This window comes from Podarcis muralis, chromosome 3 (assembly GCF_964188315.1).
Source record: "Podarcis muralis chromosome 3, rPodMur119.hap1.1, whole genome shotgun sequence".
In the NCBI taxonomy this organism is placed as follows: Eukaryota; Metazoa; Chordata; class Lepidosauria; order Squamata; family Lacertidae; genus Podarcis; species Podarcis muralis.
This window is the reverse complement of record NC_135657.1, coordinates 52625715-52653656: the sequence shown is the minus strand read 5'-3', so window position 1 is coordinate 52653656 and position 27942 is coordinate 52625715. Positions and strand designations below refer to the sequence as shown.

The 27942-nt window shown below is 42.3% G+C and overlaps 2 protein-coding genes across 3 annotated transcripts in view; both read left to right on the top strand.

The window, feature by feature from the left end:
• The window catches only part of IGF2R (insulin like growth factor 2 receptor), a 71875-nt gene extending 60571 nt beyond the window's left edge, over positions 1-11304 (top strand). Inside the window, exons 40-48 of the mRNA XM_028723827.2 lie at positions 918-1152; positions 2029-2165; positions 2841-2958; positions 4961-5107; positions 5496-5680; positions 5962-6148; positions 7300-7452; positions 8375-8444; positions 9455-11304. Of these exons, the coding sequence (XP_028579660.2) occupies positions 918-1152; positions 2029-2165; positions 2841-2958; positions 4961-5107; positions 5496-5680; positions 5962-6148; positions 7300-7452; positions 8375-8444; positions 9455-9853 (1631 nt within the window). The 3' untranslated portion in view covers positions 9854-11304. The remainder of the gene's footprint in view (positions 1-917; positions 1153-2028; positions 2166-2840; positions 2959-4960; positions 5108-5495; positions 5681-5961; positions 6149-7299; positions 7453-8374; positions 8445-9454) is intronic.
• A 3617-nt stretch (positions 11305-14921) lies between these two features.
• Positions 14922-27196, top strand: LOC114594308 (solute carrier family 22 member 2-like). Of its 2 annotated transcripts, XM_028723830.2 has the most exons (10): positions 14925-15614; positions 17911-18014; positions 19884-20038; positions 20654-20822; positions 21256-21370; positions 21913-22025; positions 22850-23064; positions 24925-25033; positions 25616-25728; positions 26928-27196. In XM_028723830.2, the coding sequence occupies exons 1-10, from the start codon at positions 15219-15221 to the stop codon at positions 27050-27052; spliced, it is 1614 nt and encodes a 537-aa protein (XP_028579663.2). In that variant the 5' UTR covers positions 14925-15218; the 3' UTR covers positions 27053-27196. The 2 variants fall into 2 exon arrangements, with proteins under 2 accessions (XP_077781978.1, XP_028579663.2); XM_077925852.1 differs by lacking the exon at positions 25616-25728 and having other exon boundaries at positions 14922-15614.
• The last annotated feature ends 746 nt before the right edge of the window (positions 27197-27942 follow it).

The window sequence follows — 27942 nt, the reverse complement described above, 5'->3', positions numbered from 1 at the left end:
AAATTTTATTCATCTATTTATTTCTATTAAATTTCTATCCCACCTTTCTTCCAAGGAGCTCAAGGTGGCAAAAAGTTCTCTCTTCCCCTCCTCCTCTTATCCTGTCAATAACTCTATGTGGTAGAGGTTAGGCTTAGAGATGGGGACTGGCCCAAGGTCACAGTTTCATGGCTGAGGGGTATTTGAACCCTGGCCTGTCCGGATACTAGTCCAGCACTCTTAACAACTACACCACACTGGTGCTCAAATTTTAATATGAGGCTGTAATCCAAAGCTTGCACGTTAACACCGCCAAAATCAGAAGGATTTACCTTGGAGAAGATGCATTTAGAATGAGAATATTGAAGTGAAATATGCAGTTTTTCTTTCAGAAAGGTAGCATGTAGATCAAACAAAATTCACGATGCTGCTTTTGTGTTTCCCTCTCTGGTATCGTTAATGGTCTTGCACAAGAGTTGTCCTAGATTTCTTAATTCCACCACCCTCTTGCAGAGAGTCTGTGTTCAGCACTCAACCATTAATTTAGCCTAGCTTACCTCCATTATTACAGACCTGTAAATCACCTGTGATGAGCTTTATTTCCAGGTGTCTAGGCAGGAAAGCCGTTGGCAGTGGGAAGAATTAGTCTCCTCTCCAGCCACTAGGGTGCTACAAATGATCCCTCTTTGTGAACTAACAACTTTTGTAGGCTTACTTAGGGTTGCCATGTTTTAGTTTTGGCCAAAGTTGTCAAGCTTTTTAAAGTCCCCCCCCACAAAACCTGGACTATAATGTTGCCAGCTATGCTCCCTGTGCTTGCAAATGTTTCTCAAATGCTACATGGTTGCAGCCCGTGTACTGTGGTGGGACGGTGGTCAGAATTTGGGTGTGGATTTACAGTTTCTTATGATGGTGAAACCTTTGCTTGTGTCTTGCAGGAAATGGCCGCCGGGAATCAACTATTATTTTCAAGTGTGATGACAACGCTGATGATGGGAGCCCTCAACTACTGAGTGAGACAAATGGCTGCGCAGTGACATTTGAATGGAAGACGCAAGTTGTGTGTCCGCCCAGGAAAATGGAGTGCAAGTTTATTCAGAAGCACAAAACTTACGATTTGAGAGTGCTTTCCTCCCTCACGGGATCTTGGATCTTTGCTGACAAGACCAGCTCGTGAGTCTCTTTTACAGTTCTATTGGAAACCATATTCCCAGTACATTTTTATTTGAAGGATAGGACAGCCACCTTACAAATGTTGGTGTTAACTTTTGAAGACAAGAGGCTGCCAGTGTCACACAGAAACAGTTGGGACTGTGCTTAACTGGTTTTGCACTCTTGTGTCTTTTGATCTCATTTCTTTGAGAATGCATGAGGAGTTTGTATCTCAAGGTAACAGTGGGGAGGTATACCAGTAGAAAAGAGGTGCACATTAGCCAGGAATGGTGTTGCTACTTGGCAGTGCTCAGTGTCATTGGAATACTGGGCTTACTATGATTCCAGAAGTTGCCAAACAGGAAAAGGTTCAGGGCAGAACTGTTGAGGTTTATAGAAGACTTAAAAGGTAAGTAGTATGAGGGGAATGGAAAGGCTTGGTCCACTTAACGTAGAAGAAGAGATGAAGACATGAGATGGCGGTAGTCCCCAAATGATTAAAAGAGAAATGGAGAACACTGCTGTGACACGCAACACCAAAATTATGGAAGATACTAGCAAATAGACAAATTACCATATTTTTCCGTGTATAAGACTAGATTTCCCCCCTAAAAAATAATGTCAAAAATCAGGGGGCGTCTTATGCTCTGGGCCAACCCCCCCCCCATTTTCTTAAATCTGAGTCCCCCAAAATAGGGGGCATCTTATATAAGAGGGCATCTTACAGATGGAAAAATACGGTAATTCAGTTTACACAATTTATGCAGGTTGCCCCATTCAGTTTTTCTTGCTGCAGAATTTAAATGTTTTAGCCTAAAGTACATATAGCTATGGTAAATATGCAGTCATATACTAGGCTGATCTATTACTTGTTTTCTTTTCCTCCTTCGTTTAAAGTTACTACATGAATCTCTGTCAAAGAGTCCACGAAGGACCCACAGGTTGCCCAGAACGAGCAAGTGTTTGCCGGAGAAGTCAGAACGGGGCTGTGCAGGTTCTGGGATTAGTACATACTCAGAAACTAAATGTAACAGGTATGTACCTAAATACAGTGCATGGTTTTTTTTTAAAAAAAGGGCAACTGAAGTAAATATTTTAATGGAAAATGTGTCTATTTACATTCATTACTCTAAGCTGCTGAAATCTATATTATATTTAGTTTTCTATTTCTTCTCATCAGGGTCGCTTAAGCTAGACTTTTTACTGAGGCATAGACAAATCTTAACATTTAATACCCAACATTCATTGGTGTAATCCAGCTCCTATATAAATTACTAGATGGTCTGCTGTAAAGCCTCAACAGGCTGTGGATTCTGCCTGCTGTTCAGTACACTGGGCTGTGCAGAAGTGCCATTAATACTTGGTAAAACCTTCCCCAAAGGACAAATACTCCTTAAACAATTGGTCCTTACCTTTTATGAAAGAGCTGCACTTAATCTTTGAAAACTAAATTCACAAACATTCTGATATATTTTGGGCCATTTGACCTAGCTGTAAAATCTTGAGCTCTTCCGTTACAAGAACCAATAATTACATTGAAAGAAATGTCACTAATGTAAGGTCAAGATGGGGTGGGGGTGGCTGGCTGGCATGATTTTAAAATGTTAGTTCATTTTTGGTTGCAAAGCATTCCTTGTGTTTTTGTGTTGCTTCCAAAAAACACTGTATCTTGCATTTTAATTAACAAGAACGTGATGTTTCTGTTTCAGATGATAGAATCCTTGTCAGTTACTCCAACGGCCATGAGTGTCCACAGAGGAACAAAAAAGCAACCACCGTGATAGAACTGAAATGTGGAAAAACAGTTGGCATGCCAAGGTTTAATAGGTAAAGTGTAAAGAGTAACTGGCTTCTGTAGTGTAGTTGAGGGCCTCTTGAATGTTACTGTGATTAATGGGTACACCTCAGATATGTTGGTAGTGCCTGCAGTGTTCCTTGAATTGACAGGGAGGGGAGAGAGAATTGCCACCTTTTCCCACCACACATTCATAAGATTGGGATCCAAGGCTACTTGGCACTGTGACCACATCCTCACTGTTATTCTGCTTCGACAGGCATGGCTTATCCCCAGAGAATCCTCAGAAATGTAGTTTGCTAAAGATGCAGAGAGTTGTTAGGCGGCGCCTATTCCTCTCACAGACCTGCAGTTCCCAGTGTGGCTTATCAGTCGCTCTTCCCTAGGAGCTCTGGGAACTGTGAGGAGAAGATGGGGTTCTCCTAACAGCTCTCAGCACCCTTGGCAAAATCCAGTTCCTAGGATTTTGGGGGCGGAGGCCGTGAATGTTAAAGTGGCCTGTCTTAAAGGACTTGCAACTGGGTGGAGTTTTTGACCTTGGTATTTTCAGAGTGACCAGTAGCCTTAGCTGCAAGTTTTGCCACAAAACTTGGAATTTTAATTGTATAAGCAACACCACCAACCACTAGGAGGTGCTGTTCCATGTCATTAGTGCTTACCTAAGGCTCCATGTTTTCCTTGTTCTGTCTTGTCTGTCACACGGTCTTGGAAATGTTCCTATAAAGAGCAGTTCTTTATTGGAGACTTCTGCTGCCAGTTTTACTGCCAGATCTCTAATAAAGCCTTCAGGCAAGAGGGAGTTGGGAGCCTGCTTTTAGCAGCTCCCCATCAGCATTATTTAGATTTATGCACTCCTGGTGTCTGTGAGCTTTCCTGTATATCTTTACAAACTTCTTTCTGCAGTGCTGAGTGTTAGAAGCATTGTTCTTTCTTGAATCTTGGGATACTATTATGCAATTTGGCCCCGCTGAATAGCTGAGGGCTGTAGAATGCATACATAAATATGACATGCCACTTATATTTCCAGATCCTCTTCGGAGCCTCCTTTTGCAAAGCTATTTCTCTTTTCTATCCCAGTTCTCTCTCTTGTTTTATTTCTAAAAGACAGTGTACATGCAACTGCATTCGCTCCCAGTCTTGATGCTGGTAATCTCTTTTTGTTCCTTCCTGGTCAAGTGTAATTTTATTCAACTCCGTGGTGTTGATGGTCTTAAAATGTGTGTGTTCTGTGTTTCAAACTGGAAGATGTTTCTATGGGACACTGGCACTAGACTGAGATGGCAGCAGTTTTGTTCTTTTGTTGATAACCAGGTTTTTCTGGAAGAGTGTATGATGTCCATGCAGGGATTGTGGTAGGGAGGAATGGTGTCATGAGTTGCTGTCTACTGAAGAGAGTTATTATCAAGTGAGCAGCTGCTGGAGGACAATGGTTCTCATACTTCTTGTGTGGATAGCTTAATTCCTGGGTCTCCTGGTGGGCTGCTTGCCTATTTCCCTTTCACTTACATTATCAGAACCAATTCCATGTTACAAAAATCACAGGCCTTAGGCTGCTAAGAAGGGCCAGTTTAACTGGTGATTTTCTAGGGGAAAATTAGAGCACACCAGTGCTTATTAAGATAATCACAGACTCAGAGCTAGAGCCTTGTCAGCCTGAATGATAATCTGGTACTGATCAAAATGGCCTCACTGTCGATCAGAGCAATTAAATCAAGTTTAGAGCCTAGAACAGGTATTTCCAGCTGTTCCACAACTTGCTTGTGGGCCACAGATTACTCTTTTAGATATTCTGCTGTAGAACATGTGGATGATAGGTGGATACAATTGGTGTGATTTCCAAGTTTAGATGTATTCATAGAAACGTGCTAAAGGGAGCATTTATAAACTTGAAATGAAACACTTGAATGTAGACAGTCACAGATATGCAGCAAATAAGTCTTAGCTGTTCCCTCTGCATCACATGGCCTCTACCATCATGTCATTTATGCTTATTGCTGGTAAACCTTTTCCTTGCTTCTCAATATTTCCTGTTAGGATTGATGAAGAAAACTGTGCCTACTACATCACATGGGAAACTCGGGCTGCTTGCGCTGTGAAACCCCAGGAAGTAACAATGAAGAATGGCACAATCATAAATCCAGTGACAGGGAAGAATTTCAGTCTGGGCAATATATATTACAAGTAAGTATACTCTCCTGATGTAAAAGAAGTGGTAGAAAAGGCAGGGGTACAAAAATTCCAGCCACTCAGTCGCTGCTTCAGACGTTCTTGGAGGCGACCAAATAAGATTAGTGCATATTGTAGAGTAGTATCAAGTAACAACACAAGATAACACAATATACTTGGAAGAATAGCCTACTTGGAAGAGTCATGATAAGCTGGAGATGTGCTGTGCTGGTCTCCTTATTAAATGGAACTGAACTTGAAATATGAACTTGGATTAACAATCAAGTGAGAAGAGGTGCTTAAGCTGACTAATGCATACTGAATATTTTGTTTGTTTGTTTGTTAACTCTGATTATATTTGTTCCCTGTGTCTTTTAAAAACCATGAATCTACTCTGTTTCAGATTATACAATGCTTCCGGTGATATAAGAGCAAATGGTGACACCTACATTTATGAAATTCAGCTTTCTGCCATCACTGGTTCAAAGCACCATGAATGTTCTGGAGCCAACATATGTCAAGTTAAAACATCAGATACCCATTTTAGGAAAATTGGATCTTCTAACAAGGCTAAATATCATGTTCAGGGCAAGTACCTATTGCTTCTAATATTAACTTACTGGGTTACAGCAAACATGCTTAGCAATATGTCTTGGTAATGCAACATCTGTTGAGAAAACTTGATTAAGAACTGGAAAGCATAGATCAAACATTAGTTTAGCCCAATGAACTCCCTTATTCCCCCCCCCCCCCAATCCAAATAGCTGCAACAAATCTTAACACTGTCCTCTCTTTAAGGGGTCTAGAATATGAATAGGTAAATTGTAATTTCTTAGGAACTTTGAATCTTTCCTCTCTCTTTTTTGTAGATGGTGATTTGGATGTCGTGTTCTCCTCAGAGTCCCAATGTGGGAGAGATAAAACAAAATTTGCATCTTCAACCATTTTCTTCCACTGCAGCCAGCAGGCCAAGGAAGGCATCCCCCGATTCCTTCATGAGTCGTCAGATTGCCAGTACTTGTTTACCTGGTACACCTCGGCAGTCTGTCCCTTGGTGTAAGTGAGAACACCGAAACCTGTCACTGCTTACCCTATGGGATAACATAGAGGGGTTGTACATTACTAAAAGCCATGTTGGAATCTTGTGTAACACCTAATAACCACACAGAGTGGCAGCCATAGTAATTCTGCAGTCATAGTTATGTGGGTTAGATAGCACCTACCTTTTTTTGGAGGAGGAACCGGCAAGCCACTCCAGTATCCTTGCCAAGAAAACTCCATGGACAAAGGCAACAGGCATATTCTTGGGAGAAGGGCAATGACAGGCCTAGACAGCATCTTGAGAAGTTGAGACGTCACCTTGCCAACAAAGGTCCGTATAGTTAAAGCCATGGTTTTCCCAGTAGTGATGTATGGAAGTGAGAGCTGGACCATAAAGAAGGCTGATCGCCGAAGAATTGATGCTTTTGAATTATGATGCTGGAGAAGACTCTTGAGAGTCCCATGGACTGCAAGAAAATCAAACACATCCATTCTTAAGGAAATCAGCCCTGAGTGCTCACTGGAAGGACAGATCGTGAAGCTGAGGCTCCAGTACTTTGGCCACCTCATGAGAAGAGAAGACTCCCTGGAGAAGACACTGATGCTGGGAAAGATGGAGGGCACAAGGAGAAGGGGGTGACAGAGGACGAGATGGTTGGATAGTGTTTTCGAGGTTACCAGCATGAGTTTGACCAAACTGCGGGAGGTAGTGGAGGACAGAGGTGCCTGGCGTGCTCTGGTCCATGGGGTCACGAAGAGTCGGACACGACTAAACGACTAAACAACAACAACACCTTTTTTAAAGTGTGTTTAAAGTGTGTATATTAAAAACAGATTTAGAATCCACTGATTAAACTGCTTATTCTGGATGCCTCTAGCTTTTCCTAATATAACAGCTTATTTTTTTAAAATTTAAGGCATTTGTGTACTGCTATTTATAAACATTCCAGGGTGGTACACAATACTAATGAAATCTAAAGCAATAAAAGACTGAAACTCAATAAAGTAATAAAATAAAAATAAAACTAGTAAGCCTTGAAGTTCTTTAAAAATCACAGGCAGAATCCTGAATTGGGTTTGAAAGCAAAAAGAACACTCGTGTAAGAAGACAACCTTTTGGATACAGGCCCCTCCCTCTCAATACTGTTTCTTTTTATTGCCTGCAGAAGCTCCGAGCCAACAAACAACGAAACATTTGTAGAAGAAATTTATAAAGGCCTTTCAGGAAGAAGCCAAGCGGTTGGTGCCATACTGAGTTTGCTCCTTGTGGTCCTTACAGCGTGCCTAGTTATCCTGTTACTTCATAAAAAGGAAAGACGGTAAGGAGGGGTGGATTGGGGTTCCAGTTTTGCAATAACTTCCTGGTCCTCACCCCCATGCAATTTTTTGTGAGTGCCATGCATTCAGAACAACGGATTCAGTCTTTGCAAATCCACCCAGGGGCTATGTTGATCACTTCTAGTCCATTGGCAGCACACAACCAGCAACAGTAGCACCAAGCTGCAGGTTTGATCCTCATAAGGGACAGCTGCATATTCCTGCATTGCAGGTGGTTGGACTAGATGATCCTCAGGCTTCCTTCCAACTCTGATTCAATGATCTCTGCTTTGGGATACTTCAACTCTCCTTAGGGAACCTTGTGTTACATACTTCATTGCTGAAACTCCTAAGCACTAGTACAATGGTCATTCTCCCATTCCTGCCTTCATGCTTTCTACTGTGACCAATCCACTCCCTCCCTCCCCCCTTCATCAAGTCGCCTTCCTCTATTCCCCAAGTTGCTCCTCAAAATTGACATTTTCAGCAGACCACCAGGCTTCTCTTCCTCTCACCTGCCAACATCCTGTTAAATCCTTTAACAACTGAAGAGGGGTGGTGTGCAGGGGACATATGCAAGGGGCAGTATGAAAGGGTTAGTGGGTGCTCTTGCTCTGAGCAAGCTCCTTCTAGTGCACCCTTCCACATAAAATATTGCATGTTTTCTTTTTAAGATGGCAGAGTTACCAGTGTGATGGGAAGACTGGGGAACCTATGGCCCTCCAGATGTTGCTGGACCTGTTGGCCCTGCTGGCTAGGGTTGATCCAAGTCCAACAATGGCTGGAAGGCCACAGGTTGCCCATCCCTCTGTAGAAGCTGAGGTTGGGCTAAGCCAGCAGTTAATAATATAAGTGAATGAAGTAGTGAATTTGTAAGTGGCATTTTACGCAAAGTATGTAATGCTAATGTTTGCTATTTTGTAGAGAGACCATGAAGCAAAAGATAGCCAGCTGCTGTCGGAGAACATCTAATGTTTCCTATAAGTATACAAAGGTAATTGTTTCTCTGTGTGACTCAGAGGGTTTGCTCCATTTGGCTATGAATTGTATGCATAGTTGCAAACTCTGCTTAAAATCATATTTGTTTCATGTAATCAGGGGCTACTTGTGATATAATATAAAGTAGATTTACTTAGCAATTGCAGTCCTATAGAATCTCTTTTTTAAAAAACACACACTTGATTATTCATAACTTTCAGTTGTTGAGAGTCAGGGTTATCCCCTCCTGTCCTATTCCAGTTTTTGAAGAATCCTATGAAAGAATTTCCATATGTCCAGGCTTCATATCTGATTGGTGTGGGGAATACTTAGAACATTGGGCTTTCTAATATAGCTGTGTTAAGGGATTTAAGCCAAATCTCTGAGAATTGAACTTATTTTTCAAGCTAAGTGCAGAAGCTTGGGAGCAAGAAAAAAGCATATTGATACAATGAATAGATCCAGCTCCTTTTTGTGTACATAGATTTCCTAAATGATTTCCCATTCCCAATATGAACTTTAGACGACATAGTTAATAGAAATCCATATGGGGCCTGGGGTGGAGGTGAGGGTGCACTTTGTGGCCAAGAAATAACGCCCGGTTAAGTTTGTAGTAATTCCTTAAAAATTGTTGAATAGGAATTGTTTCAGCTATACTTTTATATGTATGTAAGAAGAAATTTGCAGATTGGAAAAGTAAAAGGAAATAGTTGGTCATAAGATGATGCCTTGTTTAGTCAGACCTATGGTCCATGTAGCCCAGTATTATCTACTTGACGGGGAGCAGGATCTCAGACCAGAGGCCTTTCCCATCATTTGCTCCTAATATCCTCCCTTGGTTATTGCTCCTAATATCCTCCCTTGGTTATTTTTATAAACTGGAGGTGCCAGGTTGAATTCTCCATGGTTCTTTGCCGCTGAGCTTGTGATCCATTTCCAAGATGAGGTTTATCTTGGGATCCATAGAATGGTTGTGCAAAGACTTTAAAATTCTGTTTGTTAACTGCACCCTCTTGAACATGACAGATAAGCACTGAAGAACTGAACGAGAACGAAATGGAATGGCTCATGGAGGAGGTAGCTGCACCCAACCAGAAGTCAGGAAACGAAGGGCACGAAAACGGCCACATCACCAGCAAAGTAGTTAAGTCGGATGCTCTCACTTCTCTTCATGTGGATGATATGGACAGCGAGGATGAAGTCCTCACAATACCAGAGGTGAAGATTCATTCTGCGAGGGGCGTCCAGTCTAGTAGGCTTCCTTATGACAAGACCCTTAACCTCCCAAGCAGCGATAAGCCTGGCCTGCTCAATGGCAACAAGAATAGCAAAGGCAGCACCGCTTTTGGCCAACGGAAGCTACAGAACTCAGTGAAGACAGCTTCCTTTCATGATGACAGCGATGAGGACCTGTTGAACGTTTAACCTTCATTGTGCCTAATCAAAATTCCATGTGTGTGTGTACATATATATATATAAAGGTGGGACAAACAAAATACTTCCAACCAAATACGAAGACTTTAGCTGCAGATGCCTTTTGCAAGGGAGTGTTTCAAAGGGAAGGTGGGAGGAGGAAAGAAGGGTCAATCCTAGTTGTTTACAATGGTCTGTTTAGTGATTACTGGATTTCTAGCATCCACCGGAATGAATTGTGGCAATTCTTCTCCTCAGCCAGGATTTGCACTCTCCCCGCTCTGTAGATTGTAGAGGCTTCATAAGGCTTCCAAAAGGTAGGCTCAGATCTGAACGAAGTCCCCTCACCTTCAAGACGAGACTTGCATTTTAACACTCTTATTTTTATTTATTGTTCTCGGTACTCAGGTTCATGAAAATAATAATAAGCAACTTGCTCTTCCTGCAGGCCAGGGTGTTTGTGTTACAGATTCACCCCATCACATGAAATGGAGATGAGGGGTCCTCTGTATGTTTGCTGGGTTGTTTTGATGTACATTTTGGAGCTGGTCTGTTTAAACTTGCCTGTACATTTGATTTCCCGTATCCTAACTTAAAATGCGTTATGATTTGAAAAGTGTTTTTACTGGAAGGTACAAATCTTCATAGCTTTAGCCTTGAACAGTGGCTGTTCGTTGCATGTTGAGTCTCTTTTTGGGGGGTGGGGTTAGCCAATCACGTTAAGTCATTCATCAGTATTTACGAAACTTTTGGTGAAATAACCCAGAGCTCTCCTTTAGCTTTGCTGTTTCTTTTGAAGAGCAGTAAGGAAGGCAGATGTTCACTGTTATAATTCCTCCTTATGTTGTCATGATGAGAAGAACACTGTACCTCTTTTGAAATGCAATCCTGCTTCAGGGGCTGTAGAAGGCAGGGGGAACCCTGTCCCTTTTGGGAAATGGCCCTTCTGGAAGAGTCTCCTAACCCTACCATGTGGAACTAATTTATTCCAAGCCAAGCTATGGAATTTCTAGAACATCAGCTTCACTGCCCTGGGAGATGTATGCCTGCTCAAAGCCACCGGCCAACAGAAGCCTTAATTGCACAGACACAAACTTGAATTTTGGCGGGCACTGTGTGTGGACACTGAGAGGCAACAAATGTTTTTTGGGTAATATCACCGAACATCCAGGTCAGTTTTGCCTGCTGGAGCCACTGAAATTAAAGTGTTGTTGGCAACATTGAATGAAGATCTCCCTATAGCTATTGACATCTACTCTGTTTCTGACGGATCTCACGGGCAAAGAGCAAGTTTCTATGGACAATGCACCAGTATTTAACACTGGCTAGAAGCTCTTCCTTGTTTATACCTTTTCCTATTTACACTGGTTTGCTTAAGGTTGGCTTCCACTTAGGAATCTGATTTAATGTAACAAAAAGTGTTCAAATGATTTCAATAAAAGCTAAATTATGTTTCCCAGGAATCTATACAAGATTATTTTTTTGTAATTTTAAATAACCTTGTAATGGGTCTCAGAACAGAGATGGAGATGTAGAGAACTTTTCTGTACAATTCTGAGTACACATTCTAAAGATCTGCCAGACTACTACCGCAGAAGCAGAATGAATTGTCAAAATCCATTAGGAAGAGGGACAGTCCACTTCATTACTTTGAGTGGGCTTGGTTCAAGTATTTGACCAGCTGGCCAGCCATGGGAGGCTGACTTCTAAGCACTGGAAACTGCAAGGGGCTCTGGATCACCACTGCACAGTAGAAGTTCCCTTGGTTTTCTCTTTGATGGGATGTATGTTTCCTGTTTCTGAGTTAGAAAAGTTCAGTTCTGCTTCACAAAGGATTGGCCAGAATGCTTAGCTCAAGCTAACTTAAAGCCAAGGGTAGTCTGAACATCACTACTGGATGTCTCGGAGTGAACAAAATAGCCTAAAATTGGTGAGCTGGAATGACATTTCAGAAGAATATTGGGTGCTGGTATGTTGTTTTTTTCTCAAAAGGAAAGTGCTATATGGTAGAACAACTTTCAGAACTGTACTTTATCCTCTCTCGGAAGCCCTTCTCTGAGCACTCTGCCTTTTCTGGTAGGCAGGTGGCAACCGGATGTCTGCTTGCTCTGGTGGCCCCCAAGTAACAGCACTCCATCACTTGCTTGCCTGTTCCTGTTGTTTAGACACCTGGAGAAGGCCATCCTATTCTATTATGTTTCAATCTCACCTTTTTTCCAAGGTACTCCCCCTTTTAACAGACCTTGTGTGATAGGTAAGGCAAGAGCGATGATCACTGGCTCAAGGTTACCCAGTGATCTTTCTGGCCAAGTGGGAACTAACCACTACACACACTACCTTAGGCTTTAATCCAGATATGATTTGCCTTTTGTGGTATTTGCTCTTCCTTTTTAAAATGCTTCCATGTCTCTCCAAGTTGCTCTTCTAGACGGCTTTCTACTTATTCTTGGTCCATAAATCTGAAGACTACCCAGATGATTGACAGTCTCTACTAGTCAAGAAGCTTTACAAAAGAGCATAACCATTTTTTTAGTTTCTGTTTCTCCACTGTGCCCTAAATTTGATTTTTTTTTGTCTGCTCTGTTATGCACCCTTGCACACGTGTTTACCATGTGTAAAGAGAACTTCATTGAAATGTGCATCACAGTGTCAGTTCAGAGTTGCATACCTGTACAACAAGCATTACCTCCGAGCAGTCACAGGCATTTATCCCTAATATGCAAGTGGTTTAATAGGGTAATAACATAAAAAGTTAGTGCAAGCAAGGGAGTGGTACAGAACTGGACTCAAATTACACTGCTTTGTCAGTGCACAACATGGCTTCTGTGGTTACCAGCTCAGAATTGCTGACATGTTAGCAATGTATAGATTCAGCTGGCCCCTTCTGTGCCAGACCTTGACCAGTACAGTCAAACTAATTGGCTCAGAGCTATCTGTATTCCTGAAAAACGATGGTAGTAATGGAACATAGGATCAATGAGGTTTGTATGAACTGCATACACTCAAAAAACACACTGATAACTGAACGCAAGCCAAGATACCAACATACAAGATTCCAACAGATGCTCTGTGGGGTAGGAATGCTTTTACTCACAGAACAAACAAACAGCCAACCAGAATATATTCCATTCTTTTTGTCACTACTGCTTCACTGCCTAGATGTTTCAAGTGGCCTTTTCCTGGCCAAGAATGACCAGGTTAACTTTCCTTCAATCTCTGTCTATGTTTTCACAAATTTCCACTCCCCCTTGGGAATATGAACATGACACTTAACTTTATTAGGTCAACTAAAACTAAAACAAAAAATACTACTCTAATATCTATTATGGAAGAAAGTGAAATACTTTTACTTCTGCCATGAAAGCCCGTGGACTATTTTTCCAGACTTAAAATCTACCTGAGATGGAAAGATAGGCCAAAGGGGGCTGGGATGCAGCAATTTTTAGATTCTCAGAAAGAGGGTTTTGGGTACTTGGAGTTTCATTTTGTGTTGTACAACTCACAACACAAATTACAACTTGAAATAGGCAGCACCTCAAAAACAGGTTTTGGGTTTTTTTTAAAGCAAAAACTGATGTAAAGTGAGACTTGAGTTGTATGAACACCACTAATATCTACAAACACAAAATCTAAAAACATAGGAAGCAGCTGCCCTACCAGATCAGACCAGATACTTATGAGAAGCCCTCATCCTGATATGGTCGCCTCCCCCCCCCCCCCATTAGTACACAATTATCCTTGAAGATTTCACGTAAGACATGCAAACTGATGCATTTCCAGTGCTATTGCAGAAAAGTAACCCAGCAGAGTGTGGCTGTACAAGGAGCATCAAACAAAGAAAACAAGTGATGAGGTAGCAAACGGACTTTAAGAAAGCCAAATAGACTTCATGACACCGAGATAATAACATGCTGTGTAGATGGGTCTCCAGCAACACAGGCCAAACCAACTGAGCGATACATTAACTAGCTCTGAGCCTTTTTCTGCTTCAGTACTCCTGTTATTCACTGGACTTCAGTTTACATAGAACACCTTCACATTCTTAGGTTACCCATTTAAAAAAAGAAAGTCCTGGAATATAACATTCTTGGGACGAGGCCACTGATCTTCCACGAATGCTGTGGCCTTGAAGATGACGTGAATTGTCTTCATAGAGATCTATTGCCCTTCTGTAGCATGGGCATTGCAAGCGGAAAACCTATCTTCTGTGGTGATTGTCCCTATCAGTTCTGTGATTCTCTGCATCATACAAATAAAGAGAACACAAGTTGGGGGTATGCAGGCCAAAGTAGACAGGATCTGGTTCCATGAATTTGTCTAATCCTCCTAAAGCTAGTCTTGCTATACTAGTTGCCATGAAGGCCATTTGTGCATTTACGCTCCATGAATTTAATGTATGTCCAGAGGGAGGGAGGGACTGCCTATTCCCAGAATGGTTTGACAAATCAATCCCTCTTCCTAAGGAACGCTGAAAATTTTAACTCTGTGAAGGGAGTAGGAGTCTCCTAAAAACACTACATTTCCCAGGAATCGGGTTGGGGGTGGGGAATGACCCATGATTATTTACAGTGGTATCATAGTGCTTTTAATGAATGGTGTGGATGTGGCCTGGGCTTACTAGGGGCATATTTAGTCATTGTCTCCTGCCCAGGATGCTCTTCAATGCACCTCTTAACTTGCCACCAAAGAAGGGAATAGCTGCTTTCTCCCATGGGAAGGAATGGTAAAGTTCAGTATCTGGGGATAATGTTGGAGAGGGGGCAAAACCCAACAGTGAGAGGCCCACCTTCTAATGGCAGGGGCCCCTTGTGGACTGGAGTATCCTGAGGTGTGTTGCATCCACAGGACTCCCTACACCCACCTACAATGCTTTTGTGAGGGTATTATCAACAACAGGGTGAAGTGGGGTAGCATCTGAGGGACTGCAGGAAGCACACAATCTCTCTCTGTAAAAGCAGCTCCAATGTCCAAGGCTGGCCAGATTTATCAGCCAGGGGTTTGTTTACCTCTGTCAAAAGGCTTTGTCACAAGTCAATGTTGTCTTTTGCACTGGTGACCTTCCACCTTTTATTTGCTTGTCTGCGACTAAATATGGCTAGCGACTTCACTTGAAGCAAAGTAGAGAAAAGGGGACCGCTGGATTTCTTTAAAGCAACCCATCTTTGTTGTGCTTCCCACTGCTTTTAACACTGAAGAATGCTAGCCTTCAAGTTTAGTTACCCTCCTCCCCCCATGAAGCTTATATAAAAGTTGACACAGATGGCTTAATAATTTATAAACTAATACTTTGACTTGGGGGTCAGACGTCCTGTTGTTTAAGCGTATTTCTGCTCGGCACAATTAGGAACAGTGTTGTGAATGACAGGCTTTGTACAAAATGCCAAACTTCGATGACATTCTAGAGCACATTGGGGAATTCGACCTGTTCCAGAAAAGAGCCTTTTTTCTCATTTGCTTCGTCTCTGTTGCCTTTGCCCCGATCTATGTGGGAGTCGTTTTCCTTGGCTTTATACCTGAGCACCGTTGCCTGAATCCTGGAGCTGCCGAGTTAAGCAGGAGATGTGGCTGGAGCCCCGAACAGGAGGTGAATTACACAGTTCCAAATGGAGAGACTTTCACCCGTCAATGCATGAGATACGATGTGGACTGGAATGCAACTGAGCTGAGCTGCACAGAACCGTTGGAAGCCTTTTCCAGTAACAAGAACTTCTCTCTTACAACCTGCCAAGATGGCTGGGTCTATGAACCTTCAATATGGTCCATCGTGAGCGAGGTAAGGTCATGCTGCTGCCTTTCCCATGCTCTCCCTTGGTCTATTAGTACAGTCATCCCCAAGCTGATGACCTCCAGATGTTTTGGGCTACCACTCCCATCAAACCCAGCCAACGTGGCCAGTAGTGGGGGATGATAGGAGCCGTAGCTCAAAACATCTCAACGTCACCAGGGTGGGGTAGGATGCTCTGGTGAATAGCTCAAAACTGGGAAGAGGAGGAGGAGGTGGTGGGGTATCACTGTGGTATGTACAGGTGGGCTTCAGGAAATACCAACAACATTCCATATAGAGGAAAAGCAGTCATTTTACAACAGGTTAGGTTGCATTAATGCTGCCAGCCCTCATGTCAGATTCTGATGCTTCATTTAGAAGCTGAGTAGACACTGAAATCAATAGCATTCACTTTTGTTTCCTGAAAAATCCAGTACTTTTTTGTGATGGCCATCCTCTGTTTTTTTAAATTTAGAAATGTCAGCTTCAGGCAAATAATCATACAGCTTGGTTTACAGCTCGCATAAATGAGGCTAGCCTTCACCAGCCTGGTGCCCTCCAGATGTTTTGGACCCCATTCTCAACCAGGACAGCCATGCCAGCTGGGGAAGATGAAGGATGTAGTGCAAAACAACTTGAGGGCACATATGAGTTTTAACTACATTGTGCAAAAATGTGGAACTGCTCAAAGCTAGCCAAGTTGTTAGCAAGATGAAGGTAGATTGAGCTGTGATTTTGAAAGGAACAGGCATTTCTGCTGGGCTGTAAATCTCACTAGGCGGAGTAGCCGCATTTCCATGTGGAATGTCAAAGAAACAAATGGAAAATCTGTGGTTTCCAATCTCTTAACTCCGTCACCAAAACTGAACGCCTCTGTAGATTTATGTGTCAGTGAATTGTTAGCATCAGAAACGTATACCTAGAAAGCTCTTATCTGGAGGTTCAAAAGCTTTTACACTATTTATGAACCACTTCCTTAATTTTTTTTAAAAAGGTCACCCCTTGTGCGGACAGTGCCATTATATAATTTATTCGCAAGGTGGCACTAGACTGGACCACACCTGAGTGTGGTCAGGAGTTTCCTGTTGCTGTTCTGTATTTGTTTAAGAGAGACAATAATGCTCTTGTAGCATTATCATGGCTGGTGTGCCTTTTTAACATGCTGTAAAAGCTCAGGCCTCCAGGTCAGAATTCACAAGGTCATTGGTATACTGACCCATGCATTCAACATTGGATCAATTAAAAAAACTGATATCCCCATAACAGCTTTTCTCCTGACAGAGATACGTGGAAAGAGGTCCAACATGTGACCCACTGTAATGTTGCCACTGTTTCAGTAAGCCACAATATAGGCATGTTAGACCAGGCAGAACTACATAATTCTTAGTGAAAGCAGGCATGTGACCACACTCAGGATTTCATCTGCTGTAAAGGTGTTCCACAGAGCTGAGGTTCAGATCCCACAAAAGCTAAAAGTGGGCAAGACCTATGAAATAAGAAAGGTAAAGAGAAGCAAGACAACTGGCATGTAGTGGTCCTAAGGAAGGAAGAGCAAAGACAAGCAATTTTTCAGGTTTTCACTATGACCTGGGGGTCCAAGGTAACTGGGTCCAGGAAGTGGCTGGCAAAATCTAAGCAGCTTCTTTATATGGAGGGGGTTTGTTGGTGCTCATAAAGGTAAAGGTAAAGGTACCCCTGCCCGTACGGGCCAGTCGTGTCCGACTCTAGGGTTGTGCGCCCATCTCACTTAAGAGGCCGGGGGCCAGCGCTGTCCGGAGACACTTCCGGGTCACGTGGCCAGCGTGACGAAACTGCTCTGGCGAGCCTGCACCAGCAAAGCACATGGAAACGCCGTTTATGAGTTGGTGCTCATAGGACAGATTAAATTCATTCTGAGTTTTGAGCTTTCCTCACTACCCAATAATGTTTGGGCCTTTCTTGACTCTTATCCATTCCAATTCTGGGTTCCTTGGATGTGTCTAAATACAGTTCCAAAATAGAACACGCTTTTCTTTTGGGGAGACACTGGCTTGTGCTTCCCACAAGGATCCTGACAATCTTGTAAAGGAAAACTACAAAGGTGGCTGAGAAGTGGAAACCAGGGAGAGGATGCAAAGGTAAGGTGTTGAGCTCAGAAAAATCAGTTCTGCTCCACTGGCACCCATGTGGTTGGAGCAAACATGGAAGAAAGTCTTTAATGGCAGTGGACTATGGGGAAATTGTAGCTTCCTCTGCCATCTGGTCATCCCTACATTCTAGCACTTAGAACTGATTTGTAATTTTATTCCTAATTGTGTCCCCACAGTTCAATTTAGTATGTGAAGACTCCTGGAAGTTAGATGCATTTCAGTCCTCTGTAAATGCTGGATATTTTCTTGGATCCATATGTGTTGGCTACATAGCAGACAGGTAGGTGCAGAATGATTAGGTGAAATTCAAATAACCAACATCAGATCAGTTTTCCTGATACTAAGCATGGATGGCAGAAAGTCATTAAGTAATAATTAAGAAATGTTTGCTAATTTAATATTATATGCCACTGTGTTACTGAATGCTTCTCAGTTTCCTATTTGGTGTAAGCTTCTCAGGATTTGATAGTTTATTAGATCTGACACATACGGACTCCTTTGGGTACAGAATAATATTCCCATTAAGGCTTTTTGCAATATCAAACCTCCATATGACAACTTTGAGATTATTATTTAAAAGTCAGGCAGTGGTACTACAGGGCATGAATTAGGTTTCAGCATGCACAGTTTTAAGAAAAGGAAGCAAGATGTTTGATCACTATTCCTAATAATACCCAGCATAGCAGGTACTGTTCTATTACTTAAGTGGATTTTTTTTACATAGCAAAATTGATACCTTCTCTCCTTTTCCCATCCACTGCCCAATCGCTGTTAAGTATACTGAATTGCCATAGGACAGATGGGGAATCAGTGGAATTGTTTGATATTATTTTAGTATGGTTGAATGAAACAATGGGCCGGGCTCACTCACTCCCCTCATTTCACCACCTACAAATAGCAAGAACATAACAAGCTGCCTTATTTCAAGTCAGATCTTTGGTCCATCTAGCTCAGTATTGTCTACAAACTGACTGACAGTGACTCTTGAGGGTTTCAGGCAGGGGTCACTCCCAGCCCTGCTTGAAGATGCTGAGGCCTGAACTTGGAACCATCTGAATGCAAGGTAGGCGCATCCCCACAGTGCAGGCAATTTTGAGAGGCCATTTTCACTCAGCCCAATTACAAAGTCTTTCCACTAGATCTTGTTTTGTACTAGAATGGAGGGGTAGAAATGGGCTAAAATAAATTGTCTGGAGTTAGGGGTGAGCAGTGAGATTGCCAAGTTTGTTGATCATACTAAAGTGTTCAGAATTGGGGTTTTTTAAAACAACAACAACAACAACAGAGATTGCAAAGAGCTTCAAAAGGACCTCTCCACACTGAGGGTGCAGGCAGTAAGGTGGAGGTAAGATGTAAACAGGTGTAAAGTGATTCATGTCATGGCAAAAAATATCTTAAGGTTGTAGTGGATAGCTAGATGAAGATGGGTTGATGTGCAGCAGCTGTGAAAAATGCAAATTCCATGCTAGGAATGTGGGAAGGAAATCCCCTGCCAATATCATAATGCTATTATACAAATCTACAGTGCTAGCAAATTTGGAATACTGTGTTACCTCACATCAAAAAAGGGCGAGCAAAATGATCAAGGAAATGGAGCAAGTCCCCTATGAGGAAAGGTTGCGGCATTTGTGTGACACGATAGACATTTATGAAATTATGCATGCCATGGAGAAAGTGGACAGAATACTAGAACTCCTGGACATCCAGTGAAGCTGAATGTTGGAAGATTTAGAGCAGATAAAAGAAAGTGCATCTTCACACAGTGCATAGTTCAGCTATGGAACTCAAATCCACATGAGGTACTACTGGCCACCGACCCGGGTGGCTTTGGACAAATAAATGGAGGAGAAGGCTATTTAAGGCTTCTAACCCTGATAACTGTGCTCTTCCTCCATAGTTGGAGGCAGTAACACTCCTGAAAACTATTTGCTGGAAACCACAAGAGTGCAGAGTGTTTTTGTGCTTGGGTCTTGCCTGAGGGGGCCCAGTGTGAGAATAGGATGCTGGACTAGATGGTTCATGGCTTGATCCAGCTGACTCATCTGATATATTCCAATGTTCTTAATTCATTAATGAAAGCATGCTTTTGCATGTGTTTTTGAAAAAAAAAATCCTTCTGTATCTTTTCTGTCACTCACCCTCAATTCAGGTTCGGACGTAAAACAAGTCTGTTAATTAACACCCTGGTCAATTCCATCGCAGGAGTTCTTGTGGCCTTGGCACCAAGCTACTTATGGTTGGTGATATTTCGCTTCATCCAAGGACTAATCAGCAAGGCCAGCTGGACAGCAGGCTACATTCTAAGTAAGTGCGACACCCTCATTGATGTAACTTCTTGTGGATGAAATAATCTGCCCAGTCACTGGATCAAAGCAGATGCTGTTGGACTGCAGCTCCATTGGTCATGCTGGGAAAAACATTCAGAGAGCCACAGGTTCTAAATCTGTGTGCATACACACTCACTCTCTTTGTCCTGGGCACAAAGGAGCTTCTGTATATTGAGTTTGCACAATGTGCAATAAGGGTCCTTGTGTATGAAACACAATCAATAATAAGACCCACAAAAATGAAAATATACTTGCATTATTGTTCATTATCCTGTTTGTATGTGTTTGTTCTTTAAAGTACATTGCTAATAATACATTCTACGGCCTTTTAAATCTGTTTGTTGGGGTTTGTTTTTGTTTTATTATGTATTTTGTCTTCTCGTTTTGTATTTTTATGTTGTGAACCAGCCTGTGATCTTTGGATGAAGGGCAGTATACATATTTTAGTAGTAGTAGTAGTAGTAGTAGTAGTAGTAGTAGTAGTAAGTGGAATGTAAGACCACTGGTCCATCTAGCTCAGTATTTTCTACAGGAATAAAGCTAGATTTCAGTTCAGAACTGTCTTTGTGAGATCAACTCATTTATTTTCCAGTCACAGAAATTGTTGGTCCAAGCTACAGGAGGGTTGTGGCTATTCTTTACCAAACAGCATTTGCTTTCGGCCTCCTCATCCTTGATGCTGTGGCTTATGCGATTCCTCACTGGAGATGGCTGCAACTTGCCATTACTCTGCCGTGTTTCCTTCTTTTGTTCTACTACTGGTAAGGTGCTGTTTGCTTACGTTCGGTCTTCTGATTCAGTGCCAGTACTTGCCATCTCTATAAAACCAGTTTTCAACATCCTAGGAGGAATTTAGGTATGCAGGTACCACATTTCAACCATACCTCCCTCCCCCTCCCCCTGCTAAGCACATGAGTTCATGCTATCCATACATTCATTCATTCATGGGCATATCTGCATGGATGAGTGTGTGGTTGCCTGGTGCCAATCATGCACTGCCGCAAAATAGCTTCCTTTGCATTCTATTATGGTTCATTGTTGGAGCCTGGCAATGTGTATTGACACAGAAAGGACAAGCATCAAGGAGCAGTGAGGACTTGCATGGCTGAATTTCATTTCATCTTGATTTTACCACGAGTCTTCCTGCAACAGCCTCATAAGGCTGCTTTTCTGGAATTCTGCTTTCGTTTGCAGGTGCCTGCCGGAATCTCCCAGGTGGCTGATCTCTCAAGGACAGAATGGCAGAGCTATGGAAATCATGGTTGATATTGCTAAAAAGAATGGGAAAGTCATGCCTGCTGGTTTTGAGGTGAATTTTATGCATACAAAGTAGTAGCTTCCTTAGTATGCTGTTGTAACTATATGCTCCCTGGGAGGGCATCCTATGAGCCATTCACAGGAGCCAACTCCTAGGGGCCAAGGGGTCTTTGCCCCCCCCTCAAATTTGAGAGGTCTGCCCCCCCCCCAGTTGATGGGCATTGCCATTCAAATGGTGTGTGTGCACCACATCATGTGATCAATTATGTGGGGCGGGGCTTACCTACCCCACCATATTTTATCCAAGTTGGCATCCCTGGAGCCGTTGGTTAGGTCAAATCTATCCCTGTAATATTGGAGGCGGAATTCCAACATTGAGGAGGGAAATAGACTGCCACAGTTTACTGCTCCAGCAGAACCAGCTGCTCTCATGCCCTGGCCAAAGCAACACACAAACTCTGACCTAGTAAGGGGTATAAGAGGCCATTGCAGGGGCATTCTGGGAAGCAATTTGTATCTGGGATCTCCCTGTTTAAACTGTAAAATGTCCCTGGTCCTTTACCCTTGGTTAATATTGCAACAGTTATCTTATAGAGTATAAACCTTGAAGAAGAAAAAAAACAGAAAGAAAACCGGGGGCCTTCGTTGATGGATCTTGTGAGGACAACACAGATGAGAAAATACACTTTTATTTTGATGTATAACTGGTAAGAGACCCTTAACTTCAGTATTAATTTCCTTGCTTGTTTAATACATGACTGCCCCCTGCACGCACATTCTTACTGAGCATCATTTTATTTATGACCTTTGTGTTTAAGGTTAAACATGCAACAGGGTCCACATGTCGTTCATCAGCACACATGGGAACTTGGAATACAACCTGGATTCATGCAGTTAGGCCTTGCTTGCATAATCTGCCCATCTCTTTCTCGTAGTTAGTGAGGCCTACATGTGTTGTCATTTTTACTTGAGTGTCCCAATTCATAGGCAGGATGGGAGGGGAAAGGGTGCCCAGGCCAGAGGCTTCCTCCTATGGCCTACCAATCTTCACACTGAACTATCCCATGTCAGGAGAAGTGATCTATTCCATTCCAAGCATGTCATGCACTCACCATGGCTCAAATCTCACCTCCCATTCAGCCCATTCTTTTGGATTTGTCAAAGTATAACCACTGATCCTGAGACAAGGGAGAAAGAGAGTTGATAATAATCTAGAGCTAGTCAAAAGAAAGCAGAAAGACTAACAGAAAGCAAAGCACGTTTACAGTATTTGTCCAATCCCAGTTTGCTTTTCTGATGTTTGCCCCCAGTAGAAAGAAGGGAGAAGGATGAGAATAGGAAAAAGGGAAGAAAGATAAATTAATAGATAAAGCCTCACCAACTTCAAAGGTTAGCAATACAGTTTGAGACCAAAATATCCTATATTGAGTGATAGTTCCTGGATATCTGTCTCAAATTTCTCAAAGGAACATGTCTCCTCTCAGACGAACACATTGTTTCACATTTAACATGGTGGTTCTTCTTTTCCTAGGTTCACAAGCGCTATCATGTACCAAGGACTCATCATACACCTGGGGATTTCTGGAGACAATGTTTACCTGGATTTTTTCTACTCGTCTCTAGTTGAATTTCCAGCAGCCCTCATACTCATCCTCACCACAGAGCGCATGGGCCGCCGCTATCCCTGGGCTACCGCAAACCTTGTGGCAGGAGCGGCTTGCCTTGTTGCAGCTTTCACCCCAGAAGGCAAGTTGGTCATCTCCATTCATCCATTTCCCTGCCGGGTGAGAGAGGGGAGCCTTATTTAGTTCTGCCTGTCTGCTTCTCCTCTGTTGTGGGATATGTCTGCCCCTTCCAAGAAATCACTGAAGATTCCATATGTAAGGTGGTAATAAACGCTCAGTCAATATGGCCAACAGAAGCTGTTGCACCATGTCATTCAAGAAGTAACTAGGTATTCCTTCTAATATTGTACTACAAAGGATGCGGCAGTGGAACTTCGGGTTGCACTGCACATTCCCCACAGTCTTGCACAAGATGTTGAGCACCACTTGACTTTTGCACAGCAGTTATTTGTGAATTAGTTTATTGTTCAAAACCTGCACTCAGGACCATATGCAACACCACGCAGGATATTGGAGTGCATTCCGTATTTATAATCCAATTTCTCCCATCCTCACTTATACAAAGATAATTTAAACTAACATTCAGAGGAAGAAGAAGAAGAAGAAGAAGAGTTTGGATTTGATATCCCGCTTTATCACTACCCGAAGGAGCCTCAAAATGGCTAACATTCTCCTTTCCCTTCCTCCCACACAACAAACACTCTGTGAGGTGAGTGAGGCTGAGAGACTTCAAAGAAGTGTGACTGGCCCAAGGTCACCCAGCAGCTCCATGTGGAGGAGCGGAGACGCGAACCCGGTTCCCCAGATTATGAGTCTACAGCTCTTAACCACTACACCACACTGGCTCTCGGGTTGCAGAATCATAAATGTAGAGAAGAAAACTTTAAATAAAGAAACCATAAGCTCCCCACCATCTTTTGCACTGAATGAAGTCTTATCTCAAATTCAAACCTTAAAGTCCTTGCAGTTGGTTTGTTCCACAGTTTGTGATCTCATCTCTTCTAGCGCGTGCCTGTACTTTAGTCCAATTAAGCTCTAATGAACAGGAGAACCTCTGCTTCTTAATGGCAGCATTGGAGGGTTTTTGCCAGGCAAAGTGATTTTGCACTCAGTGCCTCCCTGCTCCCCGCGTTCCATGCCAGAGTGAGAGCCAGGTACCAAGATGAACTGCGAGTGAAGCTCGTTCTCTTTGTCCCTGGGGGGAATTTCCAAGGATGATTTACCCTCAACCACCCTTGTTTTTCCTTTGCCTAAGATCTCCCGCTGTTGTGGGGGCTGCCTCCATTTAGGCAGAGGGGAACCGCAAGCCCCAGATATTGGAGTGCAGGTCACATGGTGTGCAGCTGTTGCTAGTGCACAGTCCAAGAGGCTTCACCACCAGCAAAGCACTACAAGAACTCAAAGAGCTGGTTGATAAGATACAGTCATGCACACATTGCAATGGTGTATTGAGGGCTGGAAATTGCTCTCCAGCTTTTGGAATAAGACAGCCATCAGAGAGTGGAGGCATCAGAGAAACAGTTAAAAGCACTTTGCAGATAGAATGAGGTGCTGGAGCTGTGAGTTGTCTGGATATGTATTTGATGTCTACTGAAACAGTCTCTTTCCTTCCACTAGACTCTGTTTGAATATTTGTATATAAAGCCAGTATCTCAAGGACAACGTAAGTCTTTAGTGTGCTCTCATCCATATCTGGAATACTGCAGCCACAAGCAGTGTCCAGGCAGCCCATGTCAGCAGTGTCGTTTGCTGATTTTCCTCGGAAATAGCTTAAAAACGTCCAACTTCTTTGTGAACAACTTTGGGCAAAAGAGCTCAACAACCGTATATTAGCTCTGTCCTTGAAAATTCTCACTGCTAAGAAATCAGAGATTTATTTACCACCAGTTCTCTGGGAAATGATAATCTGTTATGTCATCAGTATTAATTGCCTTTCTTCAATGAGCCTTTAGAAAATTATGTATTAATCTTTCCTTTCCAGATACGCACTGGCTAAAGGTTATTACATCTTGCTTTGGCAGATTAGGAGTCACGATGGCATTTGAAATGGTTTGTTTTGTCAATACTGAATTGTACCCCACATTTCTCAGGTAGGTCTTTTGACGACCAAATGAAAGGTGACTTCTGAAATTGCTTTATATAGATTAATGCACATTTACATTATCACAGATTTACAGGTATAAGACTCTCCTGTGCACTCTCACTGAAATGAAAGGGGTTTTCACATGTTACATTCAACAAGTGTATAATCTGTGTACCAGTCCGCACAATAGTTGAGCTATACAAATCAACACAAATATACTCTTTTACTTTCATGTGTGTAGAAAGACAGCTTATACCAGTGTTCACATAATGTGTGAACATATCTCTGGATTTTTTTGCTTCAAGGGGAATTTGGGAACACCCAACACCCCAGCATGGTGGTCTTAATAAATAAGACCTCTTAGAATTAAAGGTTTGGGGATGAGCTGGATTTTTCTTGTAACCAAGCAGTAACTACGGAAATATTTACCTTCCTATCTGCTCCAAAAAATGGTTGGAATGTAGGCATCTCTTTCTCTTCTGTAAGGAAAACCACAGTTGATAAGGATAAAGTTTTATGTTGGCTTTGAGGTCTGAATTCCTACACACACAAACTTATAATATAATGTGTGTTTTTTCTTTTGTATCAGAAACCTCGGTGTGATGGTCTGTTCATCCATGTGTGACTTCGGTGGAATAATTTCCCCGTTTGTTGTCTATAGACTATCAGAAATCTGGTCCGAGCTACCTCTTGTAGTTTTTAGTAAGTAATCCTTTATTTTGAGTTGCTTGAGTATGTTGTTCTTTTAATGAAAAATCAAAATATCTCTATTCCACTTTTCTACTTTAAAATCTTCCTAGGGAGACTTTCCACAAATAGGGTGCCACCTCTGCAAAGACCCAGCCACCTAACCTTTGAAGACAATGCAAAGGAGAGGATGTCTGAAGCAAATCTTTAAAAATTGTGAAAGAAATATGCTAGTTATAAGTTGTTTAGCCTGTAAAGGTCAAAACAAACACATTGAATTGTGCCTAGAAACAGACTGATTAGTAACAAACTTCTGTTAACATGGATGAAATATGTTCAGACAGGCACATTTCAATAACAAATCTAGCTGTCATGTTTAGAACCAGCTGAAATTTCTTAGTAGCTTTTACAGCTCCCATATTAAAAACATTGCAGTACTGTACATTGATATTGCAATAGCATTTATGACTAGAGCATTGGTAGGCAAACTAAGACCTGGGGGCCGGATCCGGCCCAATCGCCTTCTAAATCTGGCCCACGGACAGTGTGTTTTTAAATGAGTAGAATGTGCCCTTTTATTTAAAATGCATCTCTGGGTTATTTGTGGGGCATAGGAATTCATTCTTATTTATTTTTCGAAATACAGTCTGGCCCCCCACAAGGTCTGAGGGACAGTGGACTGGCCCCCTGCTGAACAAGTTTGCTGACCCCTGGACTAGGTCAAGGCTGTCTCAGCACACCAGCAACCACAACTGACACATTAGCCTAAGTTGGTGGGAAAACTCTGGCCCAGTGGACATTAGCAGAGTGTCCAGTCCAAAGGCCATAAAGAAAACTGCACCCCTAAGCTGCAAACCTATTCTTTAAGGAGGACCACACCTCCAGCTAAAGTAGGCTGAATACCAACTACCAAGGAAACTGAGTCACAAAACAAGTCTCTCTCTCTTATCTGTATTGCACTCCAGTTTGCTTTTTTCTCATCCTGTCCATTATTAGCTATAACCATAAGTTCTGTTCAGCACTTCCTTGTCCTGTTTGTGAGTTCTTGATTTCCCCAATCTTCCTAAGCATGTTTACTTGGAAGTGAGTTGTGCTAAATTTAAGGGGGTGGTCTGCATATTGAACTACCTTCGTGACTTACAGTGAGCTGGTTTTTTAAAATGTGCATTGCCATATGTTGGGTCTTAACTGCTTTTTATGTGTTTCATTGCCAGCTGCAGTTGGTTTGATTGCTGCTGGATCAGTGCTATTTCTGCCTGAGACCAAAGGGAGAACTTTGCCTGAGACCATCGAGGACGTAGAAAACTTTCATCAGCACCATGCTAAGCAGCTCAATTAACGACAAGCGAATGGAAAGTATTATTTGAAAATCAGTGTTCTTTCAGCTATAGTTTATAAAAGGCTCTGAGAATTTACCAGCTTGTCTAGGAAATAAAACCGTGAGGACTTTAACTGACTGTAATGTAAAGGTCATTATACTAAATATATATATATATATATATATTTGTCCTGTGTGTGCATCTGTTAAATGGATGAGTATTGTAAAGGTAGCATATAGTGCACATTTTTAAAAAATAGTTCTTAGAAATGACCCTAATTCAAATTATGTTGTGATGATACAGTCTGATTGGCCATCTGTCTATCTATCTTCAAACTTGGCTGAATATCTATTGTTCTGGGGGGCATTCTTTTTGCAGGATGATGGGCCATTAAGAGAACAAAGGAATGATCATGAGTCATTAAGAAAGCAAAGGAGAGGGGCCTCTGTGTGAGATGGCAAATAGGTGGGGTTCCCCCAACTTGCATATAGTGAGGACAAAAGCCCGAGTTTAGAGTTGAAAGTGTATGTAATGCAACCCAGCAGTAAAGTTACAGACTGGAAACCAGAGAGGCAGAGCACAATGTTTGATTTCTGCTTGAATCCAAGGCTGTGGCTATAGGAGAAGCAGGACCTTATTGGAGTGCTAATTGTGTGAGCCCCTCCATCATAGGCTCAGGTTGTATATATGTGTAAAGTAACCATATATCGTAAAAACCACAGTCTCCACAGTGGCTCATTCCCAAAGGAAACACGAATCCTGGATGAGTGTCTCAAATGCCTGGAATTTTGCACTGAGAAATTGGGATGAGAAAACAGCCTACATCATTAGATACCTGAAATGGATGGACAAGATGGGGACAAGGAGGGGTTTATGCATGCACATGGACACATGAGATGAGGCACACAGA

Bases quoted from the DNA above. Each gene is read 5' to 3' on its own strand.
- LOC114594308 (XM_028723830.2), top strand. From the start codon at position 15,219: ATGCCAAACTTCGATGACATTCTAGAGCACATTGGGGAATTCGACCTG. The intron at 22,026-22,849 runs GTAAGAGACCCT...TTCTTTTCCTAG, and splicing joins TTTATTTTGATGTATAACTG to GTTCACAAGCGCTATCATGT. The intron at 25,034-25,615 runs GTAGGTCTTTTG...CTTTTGTATCAG, and splicing joins TTGTACCCCACATTTCTCAG to AAACCTCGGTGTGATGGTCT.